Here is an 18,783-nt window from a genome sequence, read left to right as displayed (position 1 = left end):
AAATTCTTACCATTACTTAATAATATCTTTTGGTGTGTTGTTCTTGAACATAATGAATCTGCAATACAAGATACAATAAATATGTATATCTATATAAAACACGACCAAGTTAAAAATAAAATATATAAATTAATAAATTACACTAAAAAAATAACTTATTAATTAATGTAAAATTTGAGAAGATGAATAAATTAATTATTTTATAAATTGATGGGCATTTTAGGAGAGGGTGGAGTAGTCGAATTCTCTTTTATGTACATTTTGTTAAATTTTTATTTAAATCAAATTTGGTAAAATTAAATCAATTACAAAATAAGTGTAATATTTGATGATTTTATTTTTAATTATATATCAATTATACCATGAATACATTATATTTATCATACAATTATTTCAAATCTAATTAAATCCGACTGAATTAAACTTTCGGTGCTTTTTACATATTTTGCTCACATGCATGCAATATATTTTACATTTACGTAATCGTGGTGTTTTTATCTTTTTCCACCATTTTTCAGTTACATATAACATGGTTTTGTCCACTCCTTACACTTCCTAGATTTCCACTGCTACATCTATTCTACCCGTCTCAAATTCACCCAACCCAACCCGACCCCACCTCACCTTTTTTGTCTTGATCCCTGAATAGAAGAACAACCCATTTCAGGCTGTCCGTTTTCTTTTAAGAATTTTAATAATTTGATCGGTTTGAGGTGAATATTCAGCTTTTCTTGATGCCCTTATTGCAAATCTTGATTATTCTCCACTTTTTGAGTTGCAGCTGGTTTCTTGGAAAATAAAGTGCTGTTGGATTGAATGAAGTAATTGCGCTCAATCCACCCTTGAGGGCATTCTTGTTCTTTGGTATCATCGAAAAGGTCCAATCTTTCTTATCTGGTGATCTTTTAGATGGATTTCAATACAGATTCAACTCCACATTTGAGGTTAGTTTCTTTTTCCAATGTTTAGCAGTAATTAGTAACTTTTTTCAGACAGGTTTAATTTATTACCTTATTCCTTCATTTGGGTAGATTTTCTGTCAGTTTGTCCTCTAGAGACGTGGATTCTAAACTAGCATTCACTTTTTTCATGTGCATTCCCCATAGTATATTTTGGTTGTAATACGTTTGCCTTCCTGAAAGAGCCACTTGCCTTCTTTAAGTGTGTATACCAATGTGATTACATGTAATAATTTCATAAAGTACTGATATAGTGAAGGAAGTAGAACTTCAGCACTAAAAGAATTGATGAGTAAAAGTTTATATATTTAAATGGAATCCTTTTTAGTTCCATCATTGGCTCCAAATTCATCTATGGAATTTGTATACACATTGTTATTGAAGCGTTTTGGAGATTACAAGTCATGATCAGCTTATGCAAATGCAAAAAAACACAGCTTATTTGCAGCCTTGTCGTATGGAGCTGCATCAATGGGAATGGTTTTTATCAATAAAGCAGTGCTCATGCAGTACGCACACTCAATGACTCTTCTTGCTCTTCAGGTACATCCCAAAATTGTATGTCCGTCATGCGTGTCTTTGTATGAAGATAACTGCGTTCTTCTTTCTTTATGGTCATATTCACTCTTTGGATCATTGACTAGAGTTTGTTTGTATTGTTTGAGATGTTATCAGCAATTGATGACAACTTTGCTTATACGCTTTGGTAGAGTAATGGGATATACAAAAGCCAGAGGATTTGATGTAGAGGCAGCCAAAAAGCTTTTACTAGTTTCCTTCTTCTACAATGCTAATGTTGCCTTTGCACTAGCAAGCTTGAAAGGAGTAAATATTCCAATGTACATAGCCATCAAAAGGCTTACGCCGCTAACTGTACTTATAGCTGGATTCTTTTTTGGAAAGGGGAGGCCAACAACTCAGGTTTGTATTTTTTAATGAAGTTAGACTTTCCATTTCATGTTTTCCTTTTTAGATTATTTTGAAAGCTTCTGATTTGTTTGCTTTCTGATGATTATTAATTGTGAATTTATGTTGTGTTAATAAGTAATGTAGTGTCCTTAACATTGTTGCTTGCAAACACAGATTGCATGAAAGATTCTCTACATGTTTGTTTTTGGGCTATCCTAGTTGTCCGAATCATACAGTCTACACATATGTCGAAGGATATTCTGTTGATCTTCATTTTTCAGGTCAGTCTGTCTGTAATCCTGACAGCTGTGGGGGTTCTGATAGCAGCACTTGGAGATTTTTCCTTTGATCTTTTCGGCTATAGCATGGCCTTTACTTCTGTGTTTTTCCAGGTTTGCTTTTCTGTGTGTCACTTTGTGAAGACAGGGACTGTATCGTGGCTGTACTTTAAAGATTCTGTCAATATCGTAACTCCTATTTTCATTTGCAGACCATGTACCTCGTGTTGGTAGAGAAATCAGGAGCTGAGGATGGGCTTTCCTCAGTTGAAATCATGTTTTATAACAGTGTTCTGTCGTTACCCTTTCTTCTATTCCTTATCATAGCCACTGGAGAATTTCCAAATTCCATGGCAGTACTCTTCACAAAGGTTAGGCTCTCCAACCATAACAATAAAATTAAACTTCAATTTCCTTTGCATGATTTAAATTTCTTTCTGAGAGAGAGAAAGAGAGAGAGGGAGAGAGGAGAAGAATAAGACCAGTGAGAATCCAATAGTTTCTTTTTTAATTTTGCCTTAGCAAATCCTATTTTAACTGTGTAAATCGTTTGGTGAACAGAGTAGCTCGCTTTCATTTTCAGTTATTCTTCTCCTTTCCTTGGTGATGGGAATAATTCTGAACTACACAATGTTCTTGTGCACAATCGTCAACTCTGCTTTAACCACTACCATAGTCGGCGTTCTCAAGGGAGTTGGTTCGACAGTACGTGACTAACAATGTCATTCATTCCTTAATTCCTTCATACCCTTTAAGAATGTTTTAATGAGATATCTCTTGTTCATAACTCATTAAAATCCTATACTTTACTAGGATGCTGACTGCTTACTTCTGGACAGACCCTCGGCTTCATCTTACTGGGAGGAGTAGAAGTGCATGCTTTGAATGTCATTGGACTAGTAATCAATACTGTCGGTGGCATATGGTATTCATCCTCAAAATATCAGGAGAAGAAAAATAAGTTGCCTAAGCTGACAACGGATATGGTAGCGCATCGCAAATGAGATTCTTCATTTGTTCAAGAAGGTGACTTTTACTTACATGTTCTCACTGCAATTCCTCTCGTTCTTTCTGTGTGCGTTCTTTCAGCAATCTTCAAAAAACATAGAGATTCTTGAAAACTATTCAGACAATTTAACATAAATAGTCTCACTCATATTCATGTCGAACTTATGGTGGTAATGGATGCTGAGTTACCTTGTTTACACTTCCCTCTTGCCTTTTTCAGCTCATTTTCTAACAGCAGCAATTACATGGAAGTTTTGTTCGTTCACAAATTTAAGGTACACTATACATGGAGTATGAACTATATTTTAGATAAATGCTTTATTTAATTCTTCAAAAACCAAACAAATACCAAGAAAAAAAATGCAACGTACAATATCATGATATTTTTTAGATCAGGGCGCAGTCCATTCTCATATATCAGCTTATTTTTCTACAAATTTGATAAATTTGATCTATGGCAGTTGCTCTCTATTTGCAGGCATTCGTTGATTACTGGAAAGTATACTTCATCAGAAGTACTGGAATGAGGTCTTGACTATTCAAAACTTTGAAAAATAATGTAATGTAGTAGATTTTTTGTTCTCACTATGTAAAGTTGTGATAAAATGACATGGGATACTGCAATATTTGTGCATGATATATTTGCAAATGCTTTGAAATCAAACTCTCAGAACTCTTACATGTCTTTATACTCTTGGTTACTGTTGTCTGTTTTTTGTACCAAAATTTACTTCAATGCAACGGAGTTTTATACCTTTACAAAACCATTTTCACGGGCATATGCTTGTATTTCTTTTTATTTTCTCCATATGAACGTACTGTAAGAGCTTCTGAAAATGATCTCTCTGATCTCATTTTATATGGACAAAATAACGAAATGTATCATAGGGAACAAGTAATTGTTAGATTGTGGAACTTGATCATAATACCCATCAATCCCAGATCCGGTATTTTTACAGTACTTTATGGCGTTTCTAACATAAATAGTTGATTGGTGACATTCCATCGTAATATTTTAATGTCTATAGATGTTGGTGAAATGATTTTTCTTGTGTCGGCAGGGCAAAACAGAGAATGCAAACAACTTGAAATCTTGGAAGGAGCTTCAGAGAGCTGAGGGGTCACAAAATATTTTGTGGGCTTTTGGTTTTCATCTGTGTTTAGTACAGCAAACTTGGAACTGCTTTCCTATGGTCAGAAATTCTGCTCTAATTCCTGCGAATGGACTCCAGATTTCTGACAGACCACCTGTAGAATTGTTGGCATCTTGCATTAAATCTTTGATGATTTTCCTTGAGGTGGGGCTCTTTTATTTGGCATCTGACTTGTTCATGTGGCTCTTGTGCATGTTAGAATCTGGTTCTTGTCTCTGCAAATGAATAAATGCATACCACATAGTACAAGTTATGGGCCCCTTTTGCTGCTGTATGATAACTCATTTCTTTCAACAGCTGAGATATATGCGGGCACAGGACAACCAGAGACTAGAAATTCAAGAATAGATTGCCAGGTCAAAAATGTCTATACTAAGTTTTACTCTAATTATTTAAAATAATCGACCATATTTTGGTAATATATCAAATGGGGTGTCGGTGCACTTGTGTCTTCAAACAATGTTTGTTCTCCTACAACACACTGTTAATAGCATGAAGTGAATGGTTTGCTGCATTTACCTCCATTACCACACACCAGATGAAGAAATATGAGTGAAACACAAATTTGAATAGAGGATCTTGAAGCAGGCTACCTGTACAGAACTTCTAGAATAGTGAAGCCTTTTGGAGTATATTCAAGTTTAATCAATGAATAGTGTTTGTCAAGAATGCTTGAACGGTTTACGATCCAATGGCCGTTCACCTATGACTGTGTGAGAGAAACAGACACACGTATAGTTGGCAAGGTACAGATGAACTATTCGTCGTCAGGCTCGGCTGAGAAGTCTGGCTCTTCAGGCTTCTGAAGCTTTGGCATTTCAACATCTTTGATCTTTTGAGCTCCTCTCCTTGTGTTGGCAGCGAATCTTGAAGCCAGTATAGTAACTCCAAGGTTTTGTATTGCCTGAGAAGAATTTTCCATAACAGATGGTTCCCCTTCATTGTTTTCATCCGGTATTTGCAAGTCTTGAGATAAATAAAACGACTCCATAATGCTAAGGCTTTTTGCCGTCATTCTCTTCTGGTACCGTCGCCAGGCTGCCTGAATGAAACAGGCAGCCCATGTCCTCCAGTGGTGGGAGTAATACCGAAACGTGTGCTGCAATTTCCTGCTGTGGAGCCGTCTAAACTGATTTGCCACGAACTTTAGATCTTCTGCTCTTAATGCAAATGCTTCCACTTCACTCAGTGCTCTCACTGTTCTTGTAGAAGTCGGCAAGTTTAGGGTAGACCTTGGAAGCAAAGCCCAGGCAAGCAGTTCCTCCCCACAAAAATCACTCGGCCCCAGTGTCGTTGTGTTGAAGAATCCCGATCGCCCACCGTTTGTGGTCGAGCTCTCTAGTGTCCCCCTAATGATAAAGAGCATCTCAGTAACGGGATCACCCTCACGAACAATGTAAGTGCCTTGGGTGCTTAAGGATGACACCAGGCGCTCGCATATAGCATCGAGAAGCTGATCATCCATCTGTGAGAAAAATGGGACCTGAAACCGGAAAAAAGATACTGTGAGTATAAACAAGCTTATTATACCAGCCGAAGAGATCAAGCCCAGAGATCTTACACGACGAACGAGGTCTAAACAAAGGTGACGTTGAATGTCACGACGGAGATCTGTGGGCAAGGCACGGAGGATGGTTTCTTCGTCAACTCCTCTTGTGGTAAGCCATTTGTACTGTGTATAACGTCTGACACGCTGTTGAAGATCGTCTGGGAGTTGGCGGTGCCTCATCCACTCTTCAGTGTCCCGACGCTTAAGTCTCCACTCCTCTAGCCTCACAGTGATGGATTGCAGATAGGTCTACATTAAGATATCAGCAAATTACAAGCCGTAGCAAGAAGTCTTTGCATGGATCAATACAAAAATTGAGCAAAGGAACAGATTCTCAAAATACCTGCATGTTTCCGATCAAATGAGCAAACAGAACAAGCCCCAAGATGGCAATGAGTATGGCGAACAGAGTCTCACCAATAAACAGGCTTGTCGACAACGACTGGCCATAAGAACTGTCATATGAAACAAGAACAGCAAGTCAAATTTCTGTTAAAAAATGCCTAAACAGAGGCTTTATAGTAAAGAACCAGGGAAACCAGTTCAGCCATCTAACCATTTCTCATTGTTATTGAAAATTAGACTCTCTCGAATGAACATAACAATCATATACTTGAAACTGAAGAAGTTTGGGTCATACCTTAAGTTCTGTAAACCCCACCATAAACAGTATAAGTACTTCTCCAGAAAATCAGAAGATACAACATTGTTTGCAACAGCATTTCCAAATATCCCATAATTAAAATAGGTTGTGTCGTCGGGATTGCAGGTTGTGAAGACAAGTGTGCTGTTTACCCATTTGCCTCTGTCACTATGAGTCAATGTACCACAATCCAGAAAATTGAGGGAGCATCCGGTTCTATTAAACTCATCCCTGCAAGCAGAACTCAAACATGTTGCATGTCTCTCGATCGACAGTAAGTACCAGGAAGCCCCCAACACCTACAAAAAGAATCTAAATTATCTCAGAAAAATACAAAGACTAGTTCTAGGATAAAAGGCAACCTCATCAAAATCTTCGACAACATTTAACAAAAGAATTCGGTTCAGCAGATGATTGAACTGAGTCCAACATATTAACATACATGGCTTGCTAACATGTAGAGTAGCAGATTGTAAGCAGCGCCGGCCCAGGCTGTCTTTGTGACGACTCCAGTAGCTTTGATAATTTGAGAACTCAATGGGAAAATGAGATATAATCTGGGAATATATTGTAGCAGGACAATGAGTACCAGGGCATTGTTGGTATGATCGGCATGGGAGCTTCTGATTGCGGGTAATATTGACCATATAACAATCTGCAAAAAGCAAAAGCCAACACTGTACTAGTTCCACCATAGGAAATTACAACAAACAACTGAAACTTCTTGACAAGATGCATTGATTCAAAGACATAGGATGCATTTACTTCATAAAAGCTATGATTCTCTATCGGAATTTGAATCCACAAACAGCACATTAACATAGCAGAATTATCACAACAGGACAACATTTTGAGGGAAGCTACAGTTAACATTTTTGTTGTGGAGTAAAGCTCTATTACTCCCTCTTGTAGGGGAAACAGCGGTTGCACCGATCTTTCAAACAAACTACAAAATATAATTGCCTCAAGATAGCAAAGATTTTCGCACGGCTAATCATATAAGAGATAGTTCAAGTTACCTGAGGAAGAGGCAACGCTGCGATCACATCTATGAAGAATTCCGACTTCAAATACCTCCGTGCTATCTTGTTTAAATCCATAACAAGTTCACCTTTGCCAAACACCCTTGAGCTAGGAGCCACATAAGCAGTCCTAAACTTCACAATTACGTGCAACAGATAAAATACATCGGCCACTGTCCGAAAGAAGGTAACAATGATCCCTAACTTTAAGTCAGTTTGCATACACGAAGAATTTTCTTGATTCAGCACAGAAGGCAGATAGAAAAACAAGGGATCCACAAACAGTGCCATCAAGCAAAAAACCAAGAAAATTCTGTTCCATTTCAAGACAACCTCACTTCCAGGATCAAGTACAGTCTTTTTCTCCGGCTCCTGACCTTCTGGGAAAACCTTAGACCTACCAAACTTAGCAATCTTGTCTCTGTATCCCCCTACGGATTTCCATGAAGGGTCCGAATTCTTGTACAGAGGCAGTTGTTTGTCATGGATTTGAGGCTCATTTTTATCCAAGAGAGCTTCAAATTTTAGTTTTTCTTCTTTGTGAAACCTATAAAAAGATACAATTTTTAGTCAGCCCACCAACCAACAAACAGAAAATTGATGAAAAAAAAAAAAGGAAGCACAGAGATGGATTGGGCACAAGAAAGCCCACCTAACTTGCTTCTCTTTCTTCAAATCCATGCCTGCAATCTTGTTGTTGAGGACTAATTATCAAATTTCGTTACAGAATAGTTGAAGTGAATCAGTGCAAAGAAGAGGTATTCCCAAATAACTTGCTGCAGAAATATTCATGATTATTTTTTTTGCAAGTCTTGGAAGCGATGAAGAGGATGATTGTTAATGAGAATAAAAGAAGAAAAAAATCAAGAAGTCGTCAAAAACTCCCAACCAAGTGGCAAAAACTGGAACCCAAATCCGGAGAATGTGATATAGCAGGATGAGGTGGAAACTGATGTGGGATGTGGTTGACTTGGCATTAAAAGAGAACGTGACGGCCATGTCAGTAGTTGTACCCAACACTGCTGGAACACAGATTTTCTACACATGTTTATGTGACATTGATCCATAGGTTAAATCATTTATTCATCGATATTCACTAATTTAAATAAGACGTTTTAAGGTTGAAAGAGAGAGAGAGAGAACATTTTGCAATAGAGTTTGTGCCGTCTAACTTATGAAAAAACTTATTTGGGCATAGACTAAATTTATGTTGTAATTTTGTTTTTGGAAAAGGAATCTGAATAATGTGTACAAGGAATATTGAAGAGTAGTCCACAAGTCACGCCACACACTATTAATAAGTGTCCAACAGTTGGAGACACGATTCCATATTCACAAAGTGATACAAAAAAGGTGTGGACACTCCACATATTACATACATACATACATACATTCCACACTCTTCTTCCTTCCTTTGAATTTTTCCACATTTATATTTGTGCCTGTAATTATTAATTAGCTTATTCATTTTTCATTTAAACACTCCCCTTTTAATTCTTCCACGTTCAAAATCCCCTATTGATTGCAGCGCGGGAATCCCATGCTATTTAAGGTTATATGTAATATACAATCCATATATCATAGTTGCCGGCTGTGGATTCACCCCACCTATACCTATTATTTTGGATGGAATTGGCCCCTCGATTCTTTCTCTCACAAACTCCACTCACGATATTACTCACTTTCACCAATCATGTCTTAATTTACTTATTAAGGTTACAATTGAAATTTTATGACCAAATTTGAAATCATGGGTTCAAATTTTAGTAAATATGTGAACATTCGTATCATTTTGTGCAAATGTTTGCACACCTTACGAGAGTTATTTAGTTCTTGCAATTTTATTACTATTCCTAAACATCTTGTTTTACTTTATATAAATTATTGAATTTTCATCATTTATAACTGCTCTTAGTCATATTGAGTTAACTTATTACTACTGTTACTATGATTTATTACATTTATTGTCTTTATTGAATCAATATATTACTCCAAAAAAAAAAACTTGTCACTTTCTTTCACAATTATAACTCCTGAATAAAATCTTGTCTTTTGCCTGTTATCTTGGAAAAGCGGAAGACAAATAAAGCCTTATCGTCCAATTGCCAAATTTAAGAAACAAATCTTCTCAACAAACACCATACTTAAATAATTGCGTCTACCATACTTCAAAACACAGGCGCAAAGGATCAGACCCACAGTTAAATCCAAACAAAAAGCCACAAGTCTGAAGCCCAACGCTGAAGCAATAACCCTGACAGCGAAGTTCAAAACAAGTAATACCCTGTTACATGGAAGATAGCATTATTCCAACGCCAGCAACATGCCGGCCACCAACTGACATCAATATGAGATCAGGGCTCAAATAGTTTAAGTTTATAATCCTCAACAAAAAAACACACCAACCATTTGGGGACATGTTTGCACATTTGCATAGACTACCACAGCATATTCCTTTTTCCTTCCTATTCCTAACTGCGTATGTATTCCTAATTCCCAACTAGGGGAAAATTTAGGACATATAAGATTTCCAGCCTCACCGGATGAACAAAACATTGTCCAGCAGACAATGGTAGGGTAAAGGTTACGTAAAACAGATGCCGGTTCAAAGTCCCACTGTTACTGGCGTCCAGCAATGAAACACAATAGCAAAACTCTAACCCCTCAGGCAGGGGGGTTGAATGTTGTCCATTTGATCCATGATACAATTAAAGGGGTGCATGGATTATATCAACCATAGACAAGGAAACATTGTGAAAGGATTATTTGGGCTACGACATTCTACTGAGACCATAAGCCTGGACGTATGCACTTTTGTATGGAGACCGAAATGCACATTTCATATCCAGTTTCTTCAACCCATTTCAAGAATTCCAAGTATATGCCCACTATTGTAGGAAAACCAGTTACAATACATAATTGTAATATACAACGTTGATGAAAATACAGGCTGAGTCACTTCAGACCCAAAATATGTTAGATAAAAAAACATTCATAATACAAAATATTTGCACCTATCCCAGCTTCTTGCATTCAAATAATAGTCACCTTCCGCAAAGGTGTAAGCTGAAGTTTCAACCAGCTTACGCAAATATGACAAATAATACTAAAACATGAAAAGATAAGGCAAGAAAAGTGAGGAGAATATAGCAAATACAAACAGTAACTGAAAACAAGCCATTTTGTATGATGCATGAAGGCATATTGCAGAGATCATTTTCAAAGTTATCAAGCTTGGACCTCAAAGGGAGAAACAAGAGTTGGACACCATACGGAAATCATTTCTCTTTTTTATGAAAAAAGAAAAATCCTAATCAATACCACTTGAACGTGACTCAAGTAGTAGTGACAGGAATACCAACAAACCAAAACAAGTGATTCAGAGTCATATTGAAACTGGCTGATTTTGAGTTCTCCAGTTTTGTTTTTCATTATCAATTTCCGGAGAAAAAGGTTCAATCTGTTCAGAAGCATATCACATAAAACAAAGAAATTTAATCCTTCAACAAACAAGTTTTCAGAAAAAAAAAGAAGAAGAAGAAGAAAACTGATTTTGAACTCAACAAACATTACTCAATTTTAATAAGGAATTAATTTAACCTTCAATTCTCATAAACAAAAAGTAGAGAACAAACCCATTTTGGAAAAGGAAATCCTTATGGTAGTTCAAGGAACAGGTCAAATGGTGACACTTCCATGTAATGGATTAAGTACCTGCCAGAAGCGTGTGTGAAGCCGTTCATCATCCTTAAATCTAATCAAATACCATAACTATTTGAGGAGAGGCGCATCATAGCCGCAGACATGCAATGAAAAGAAGCATCTAGCAGAGAAGCCAGCTGGGATCCACAATCATTCAAATTGAAGATCCCACAGCAGGGCAGTGAAGGTCGAAACCACAAGTGCAGAAGCACAAAACCAATGAAGCAGTACCAGGCAGACACCTCGACACAAAAACAAAATCATAAACTCTTAGCAATGTTCTTCATAAGTTTCCAATAGAAGATATCAGCTAGGAATTTCATATCGATATACATTTAAGATGTTATGAGAATAGTTCATAGGTAAACTCAAAAGCATTACGGGATAATAAGGATAAAGTGACAAACTTACTACTGAAGTAGTAATGACACTCAACCAAATCCACGAGTCGTAGCTGAGGGCGTCGCCCCACTTACACAGTCGTTAATAAGTCGAAGCATAGTAAAGACACAATTCGAAAAACTTCTTCATAGATTCAAATGTCCTAATAATGGATCCAAGCTCAACTCCTGCTCCTGCGTCTTTCTCTAATCCCATTTCTGCATAACAGATACAAATGCAAATCAAATAAGAAGGATAGCAATAATACAACCATCAAAGCACAAACAAATTAAATACCAGCACTCATTTTCCTACCACCAGAGGATACTCGGTAATAGTCAGAGGCCCAGAAAATTAATCAATTTTAACGCCGACAAACTATAATAAGCACTGGAATATTAGGGTAGATGCTTGGCAATTTCCAGAAAATTAGCGAATTTTAACTCCAAAGATTAGTTAGCTATCGACCGTAGTGAAATCATACGTAACCACTAAATGTCCTAAAGTTGCGCCAAACACTATCCTCCATGACTAAAACATACTCAAGCATTCATGTTTCTTCAAAGGTGGACTGCCTTAGAACCTGCATATAGTTATCAAAATAACAAAAGTATAGACCCCACATTTCCCCAGGGAACTATTTATCTTCTAAGCAAGTGACTTGAGTTTCCACCCACTAAATGCATACAGGTTTGCTCAACTACAGCAAAATTTATATTGCCACAATAACTAAACAGCTTTATTCAACCTGTTCTAGAGTTTTCTGCATAAATATTAAAAACAAAGGAGCAATTCTATTTATAAGTTTATTAAAAAATTAAGCATTAAAGGACGCATTTCAATTGGAGAGAATAGGACTTCACCCGTTCGCATATGGCACCTCATCCCGTCCACGATAAGGCGACCTGCTGTAGCTGCGACCTCTGGGTGACAAACTGCGACGTCGAGGGGACCGACCACGGGGACTGTAACTCCTATGCCAGCATAGCAATAGAATTAAGTAAAAAGAAAGTTGACAAGAGACAGGTATACATTAAATCAAATACTCGATTTACATATTGCTTTTTACTCTTCTCCCCCAATTGTAACCATAATGTCCATTCGTATTGTTAACCATTTTCAATATCAAGATTCTTTTCCAGTCCTCAATCTTTTAAATATTACCTTCGACCATAACTCGGGCTCCGGCGATACCTAGGTGGGGTGCGACTCCTACGCCTTCCGGAACCTCCTCGCATTCGACATTCACGGGCAAAATGACCGGGCTCACCACATTCATAACACTTTAAATCAGAACCAGAACGTCCACGACCCCCACCACGGCCACCACCACCTCCACCTCTGGAGTTGTGTGATAGCTCAACCCTCCATCCATTTTTACCTGTTCAGAAAAAGGAGATATAATCAACAAAAATACTAACACCAACTGCAGATTTAATTGAATGAGTACGAGCTTTGGAAATGAAAATGCAAAAAGAAAACAACAAAAAGAAAAGGAACATTCAACAGATTCAGCAAATATGTGATGGGAAGATGTTACGACATTTCATATTGGAATGACTACATTCAAGAACAGAAACTAACTAGAAAACAAAAGAGTGAAACAACAAAATAAAGCTGCGACTGATAAAGTTATAGAACAGCAAGTGCATCAGTAAACGAATAATATCAGCAAGCTAACCATCAAGTTCCCTGATGGCATCTTGGGCATCCCTCCGGTCATCAAAGTCAATGAAAGCATAACCAGGGGGTCTTCTGGCAACCCACACACTGCAGAAAATATTCAAACAAATAAGCCTAACATAGTTTATCCTAATAAAATAGATGAAGAAATATTTCTAAGACAATATTTGCATGACATTTCTGTTAGTATAACCAGAACAAGAACATGATGCTGAAAACCCATCTTTCAGCTGGACATCCAACCTGTCTCCATTCAGTAAAAGATTGTTTTACATTTCTGAACCATGTAAGAATGCTTGTTTGAATCAGAACCATATACATTTTAAAAGTTGATGTAAAAAAATACATTTAAATGCCATGACTCATGAATTTGGAAAACAGAATTTAAGCTGAGTAAAGAACACACAAGAAAAAAAAGTACCAAATAATCAGCCCAAATAGGTGCATCATTGTAAAATATACACATCTCTCCAGTTACAATGAGAACAATTGGTCTGTGGTAAGAACAACAACTTACGTGCAAACACCAAATGCAACATAAACCACAAGAATTTCTAACAGCAATTCCCCCTACAAGTCTGGTAAATACACCATATCCCGAGTAAAACAGGTAAATAAATGGGTTAGTAGCATATTGCCCTCTCATTAATTTGAAATAAATAACCAAAATCCCTCTCCCCCTATGTTACTATGATTTACCTTCTGATAACTCCAAACACGCGAAATTCATCCTCGAGTTCGCGTTCAGTGACTCGCGGATCCAAGTTTCCAACATAGACCCTGGACATCTTGATCTAAAACTCCTGTGGAAAAGCGCGTAACAAGGGATACGCAGAATTAAAAGATCAAAACCTTAAAAATAAAAAAAATAAAAAAAAAGCGAACCAATTTGAAAACGATTCAACAAACAGCTTGAATTTTGTTTACCAGAAAACAAAACTAGAGATCGATTAGGAGATAAAATTGAATCTGTAATTGAGAATCATAACTAAAACATATACGCACAAATGTAACCTACAGATCCATAGATGATTCACTCTTACTGAATGAACAGCAAACCAAGCAAGATTTCAGTTCAAGATAGAGAAGAGAGAAAGAGAGGAACCTGAAACCCTAGTTGAAGCAAAAACCCTAGCTGCTGGTGTAGTAGTCGGATTAAGATCCACAGGCTTAGCTCTCCTGGCTCTTTTAAAACGGTCACAGTACTTCATGCCTAATTACCCTAATACCCCTCGGATATTTTCCTTGATCTAAAAATATTTGAATTTGATGAAAAGGATTAAAATATAGAATTTCCCTCAATATCAAGATAAGTTTAAATTTATAAATATTTCACAAAATATAATTCAAAATAAGAGTCGAAACATATTAATATCATCAAAGATTTGAACTTACTGCATTCGAATCCATTAATCCAAACATAAATAGAATAAATCAAGGCTACATTCCCTCAAAATCGGTATAATTATAAATACATCTTTATTGTTCTGAAAAATTATTAGTCTCCCTTAGTTCTCTATCTAATTTTTGTAATCAACTGATTAAAATATCATTTTAAATTATAATTTTATAAAAAAAATTAAAATATTTTTATGAACTAATATACCATATGGATTATTTATTTTACTCGCCCTCAATTTTTATATTATATGTTTTCAAATAGCTTTTTTAAGAAAAAAATTAATAAGGGCAAAATAGTAATATTGATCTCATGGTCCAGGAGCTACATATGTATTTTTTACTTGAAAATGGTATTTATAATTTTTCAAACAATGAAGCCAAATATCAGGGGAGCTAGTTTATAATTACACTGTAAACTTACTACCCTTTTTTATGGGAGATACTTGAGAGTTTTTGCAAGTTCTCTGCTCCATTTTTTTTTCAACCACAACGTTATATTGGTTTGCCCTCGATTTCCTATCACCAAAGGGTAATTTTGAGATATTTTGGAATTATTTTTTTTATTTTATTTTATATTTTTTCAAAAAAGCATAATATTCAACAATATATGAATTTTTTTATTGAAAGAATTGGGACTTGACAAGGATGTAAAGGAAATATGAAATAAGCATATTTAAATTCTGAATCAAAAGGAAATTAGCACTCAATAAGCATAAAAAGAAAAATGATATAAAATAAGTGGCTATTGTAACATAGAGTAAAATTGTAATCACGAAAATTTACCTTTTTCGATTTAAAGAGTTTTTTTCCTCCAACTGTATGCTCACGCAGAGGCCAACGAGATCCCATTTACGTCGAACACACACTGCACCATAAGGTGCTCTACACCAAACATTACTAGAGGTAAGGTATGTGTAATATATGAGACTTGATTATATTATTAACTTAGTATTTCAAATTCAATAGGACATTGCTTTAGTTTGAAACTAATTAGAAAAAAAAAAAAACAAGAGAATAGAGAGAAAAAAATAGGGGAAAGGGGGCGGTCCAAATGACGAGAGTGATCGAGGAATATTATCTTTTATATCATATACAAAGTGACATATATACAAACTTATACACTTCACACACGCATAAGAGACATCATATGTACAAGTTTTATATATACATATATACATTGCATGTCAAGTCAGAAATATGTATAATGGGCTACATACACACATAAACATTGGCTTATTGCACTTAATTCAAAAAATAAAACTATAGACTTGTGTTTCTATTGAATTTAATTTAGTTAATTCCGAAAGTCCAATTGAGATTTATTTGATTCTCATAAAGAATTCTACCCATAGCCCAATAAATTAATTCTATCAAATATTTGAGTCTAACCTCAATTATTTAATCTCATTACATTTTCAAGTCCCGAACTCTAATTAATTAATCTTATTAAATAATTAATGCGATCCAATCAAATTGATCTTATCAAATTAACTGAACCAAACTCAATTTTAATTAATCCATTAAATAAATCATGGGCTTCCCATCACACAGGTTCTTATATTTAAATGATCACATCAATTAATCTTTTGATTTAATTTAAACACTTTAAATTAATTCATTTCTTCTAAAATTAACTTTACTACTTCTTGAGTGGTATTTTGTGTGACTATAGGATCACATCAACTAGATTTGGATTTGCGTCCAGCAATGGTCCATGATCTTTCCATGGCCATTGAGTGCTATATGGGTACAATCCTTCCATCAATCATCTCTTGGGCTTAGTCTAGAGGCATAAAATTGGTTATCGATTTTCATCATGAACTAGACATCTATACTTAATATTTTCATTGTGTTTATCCACTTTATCAATATAGAAAACCACTTTTCTATTTGATCATCCGTTGTGGATACACTCTCGAGAGCATAATACACATCAGAATATATAGGAGATCACTATCATTTCATTATAGGCGATGGACTCGCTCTTGGAATTCACTAGTTTTCATACATGTTCTGACTGTACAGGAACAAGGCTTATAATAACAATCATCGTTTGACAAGTCCTAGATATAGTCATCCCACAATGAGATTGCGCAAAACCTCAAGTTTGAGGACTAAATCCCATACTATCATAGCAGAGGAGTTTAGTTCATACCGACCAAGTCACATTTACTTCCATATGACGACTTCCAACGATTTAGTTCAACTGACAACCTTTGTCAACCACCCACTAGAATTGCATAGACGTTATATGTCTGTCACCGATAAAATATGACACCAATTATATGGATAAAATATTTGGTGCAAGTTTCAACAGAACCCTAGATGCCCATTATTAGGATTCTCGATTTAGAAGTTCCAAATATAGCCCTTGAAAGTTGGTTCCAAAGTTGTCATCAAATGCGCACTCCAATTTTATTAGTTGATCAGTGATATGCAGGTTTTGTTGCAATGTATAAAAAATACAGGAGTAAGAACAATAAAATAAGACCGAATAAATACTCACTCTTATTCATTTAATTCAATATTACAAAGCGAAAATAAATTATTTAATTGGCTTTCTTATCACTTATCCAACACTTTTTAGATATAAAAATTAATGGGGTTACAAATTTCAGTCATTTACTGTCAAATCCGGTAAGGTTTTTGAAGGCTTTTAGGCTTCGAAAATATTTTAGACGTTGATAGCATACTTTAAGTATGATAATTGCATTTAAGTCTAACAATTAATAAACAAGTTCAGAAACCTACTCTCAAATTACTATTGTTTATTCACTTGCATTAAGCACCACAAAATCAACCATAAAACGTACATTAGGATTAGGGGTGACAAAATGGGTCCAGACGCATGGGGTTCAATCCAACCCAAATTTTTTTGGGTTGGATTTGTTATATTTTAAAATGAGTTGATATAAATTAGAGTTAAATAAAATTATATTTTGTACAGGTTGATAAGAGGCATAATATGGATCTTAATGAGTTCAACCCATAAATTAAAATAACAAAATAATAAAAAAGAATCCATCATTTTCTCTTTCCCCGTATACACATACTCGCTCACATGTCTCTCACGCACACACAAATACGCTCACAACTCCTCTTGCTTCGTATATACACACACTCTCACATCTCTCTCTCTCTCTCTCTCTCTCTCTCTCTCTCTCTCTCTCTCTCTCTCTCTCACACACACACACACACACACACACACACAAAATAAAAAAATAAAAAAAATCTCACAAATCTCTTTCTTCATACACACACACACTCTCATATATATCTCTCACACACACTACCCTCTTTCTCTCACACACACATATAAAAATTGTCTCTGAGCAAACATAAAAAACTTGGTTGCATGGATTGGTTTTCATTCAAGATGAGCATTCAAAATGTTATGTATTATTTTGATAAAATGTAGTCTTTTATTAAATATTTAGTAGATCTTTTTTTATGATTTAGCAAATGAATCTTAATGTACATGGTCATTAGACAAAAATGACATGTGATACAAGTTTAGTCGAATTACATTACAAGTAGTAATTACCTTTTTCAATAGTTCAAATATTATCCTTTTTTTTTAATTGTGTGAAAATAGTTTATACTAACTCGATCCAACCCATTTGCAACCCGACCCATTTTAGTATAGTTAGAAATTCGTCTTACTCCACTACAGCCCTGTTCAACACACTTTTAGTATAGTTAGAAATTCGTCTTACTCCACCTCCAACTCATTCAATAACCGACACGACTAATGTGTAAGATTTGATTTATTTTTTCTTTAATTAATTAATATACTTTAAAATAAAAATTAATAATCTATAAAAATTTAATAAAATATTATTATTATGTACTAATATATACCTTAAAATGAAAACTAAAAATTAAAAAATCCTTACCCTAAATTTAATACATGATCTAAGACCTACCCTAAATTTAATCAGAACCATAAAATCAAAATATATTCCTGAACCCTAATCTAATAATTTAAATCTCCAACACACACAAAGTCAACTTTAATGCCAACTTTGTCTCTGTTTTTTTTTTTTTTGTAATAATATGTATCGTTTACTTTTTGTTTTTTCTTCCTTGATTTT

General features: G+C 35.3%; 3 protein-coding genes across 14 annotated transcripts; 1 reads left to right on the top strand and 2 right to left on the bottom strand.

Moving 5' to 3' along the window:
- Positions 1–546: 546 nt before the first annotated feature.
- LOC105161696 (UDP-galactose/UDP-glucose transporter 7) lies at positions 547–4,451 on the top strand. 10 transcript variants are annotated; one of them, XM_011079596.3, is made up of 10 exons: positions 555–944; positions 1,397–1,502; positions 1,635–1,880; positions 2,150–2,260; positions 2,359–2,517; positions 2,708–2,851; positions 2,986–3,172; positions 3,375–3,429; positions 3,633–3,682; positions 4,216–4,451. In XM_011079596.3, the coding sequence occupies exons 1-7, from the start codon at positions 910–912 to the stop codon at positions 3,148–3,150; spliced, it is 966 nt and encodes a 321-aa protein (XP_011077898.1). In that variant the 5' UTR covers positions 555–909; the 3' UTR covers positions 3,151–3,172; positions 3,375–3,429; positions 3,633–3,682; positions 4,216–4,451. The 10 variants fall into 10 exon arrangements, with proteins under 10 accessions (XP_088736188.1, XP_088736190.1, XP_088736179.1 ...); XM_088880068.1 differs by having other exon boundaries at positions 909–944; positions 1,670–1,880; XM_088880045.1 differs by having other exon boundaries at positions 554–944; positions 1,397–1,880.
- Positions 4,452–4,857: 406 nt separating this feature from the next.
- Positions 4,858–8,618, bottom strand: LOC105161621 (putative cyclic nucleotide-gated ion channel 14). The gene is made up of 7 exons (XM_011079397.3): positions 8,175–8,618; positions 7,520–8,069; positions 6,943–7,155; positions 6,498–6,799; positions 6,201–6,312; positions 5,870–6,106; positions 4,858–5,791 (listed from the first exon to the last, which is right to left on the bottom strand). Exons 1-7 carry the CDS (start codon positions 8,201–8,203, stop codon positions 5,066–5,068), a joined length of 2,169 nt encoding a protein of 722 aa, XP_011077699.2. The 5' UTR covers positions 8,204–8,618; the 3' UTR covers positions 4,858–5,065.
- Positions 8,619–10,384: 1,766 nt separating this feature from the next.
- LOC105161477 (serine/arginine-rich splicing factor RSZ22A) lies at positions 10,385–14,525 on the bottom strand. Of its 3 annotated transcripts, none has more exons than XR_002287642.2 (7): positions 14,394–14,525; positions 13,988–14,091; positions 13,287–13,375; positions 12,770–12,986; positions 12,469–12,579; positions 11,636–11,823; positions 10,385–11,466 (listed from the first exon to the last, which is right to left on the bottom strand). XR_002287642.2 is itself a non-coding variant. In XM_020696192.2 (6 exons), the coding sequence occupies exons 2-6, from the start codon at positions 14,074–14,076 to the stop codon at positions 11,787–11,789; spliced, it is 543 nt and encodes a 180-aa protein (XP_020551851.1). In that variant the 5' UTR covers positions 14,077–14,091; positions 14,394–14,525; the 3' UTR covers positions 11,482–11,786. The 3 variants fall into 3 exon arrangements, 1 of the variants encoding a protein (XP_020551851.1); XR_002287643.2 differs by having other exon boundaries at positions 12,469–12,570; XM_020696192.2 differs by lacking the exon at positions 10,385–11,466 and having other exon boundaries at positions 11,482–11,823.
- Between the last annotated feature and the right edge of the window lie 4,258 nt (positions 14,526–18,783).

The sequence above is a fragment of the Sesamum indicum genome, linkage group LG1, assembly GCF_026168435.1.
Source record: "Sesamum indicum cultivar Baizhima isolate 11 linkage group LG1, ASM2616843v1, whole genome shotgun sequence".
Lineage (NCBI taxonomy): Eukaryota > Viridiplantae > Streptophyta > Magnoliopsida > Lamiales > Pedaliaceae > Sesamum > Sesamum indicum.
Note: the sequence above shows the minus strand (reverse complement) of the source record. Positions and strands in the feature narration are given on the sequence as shown.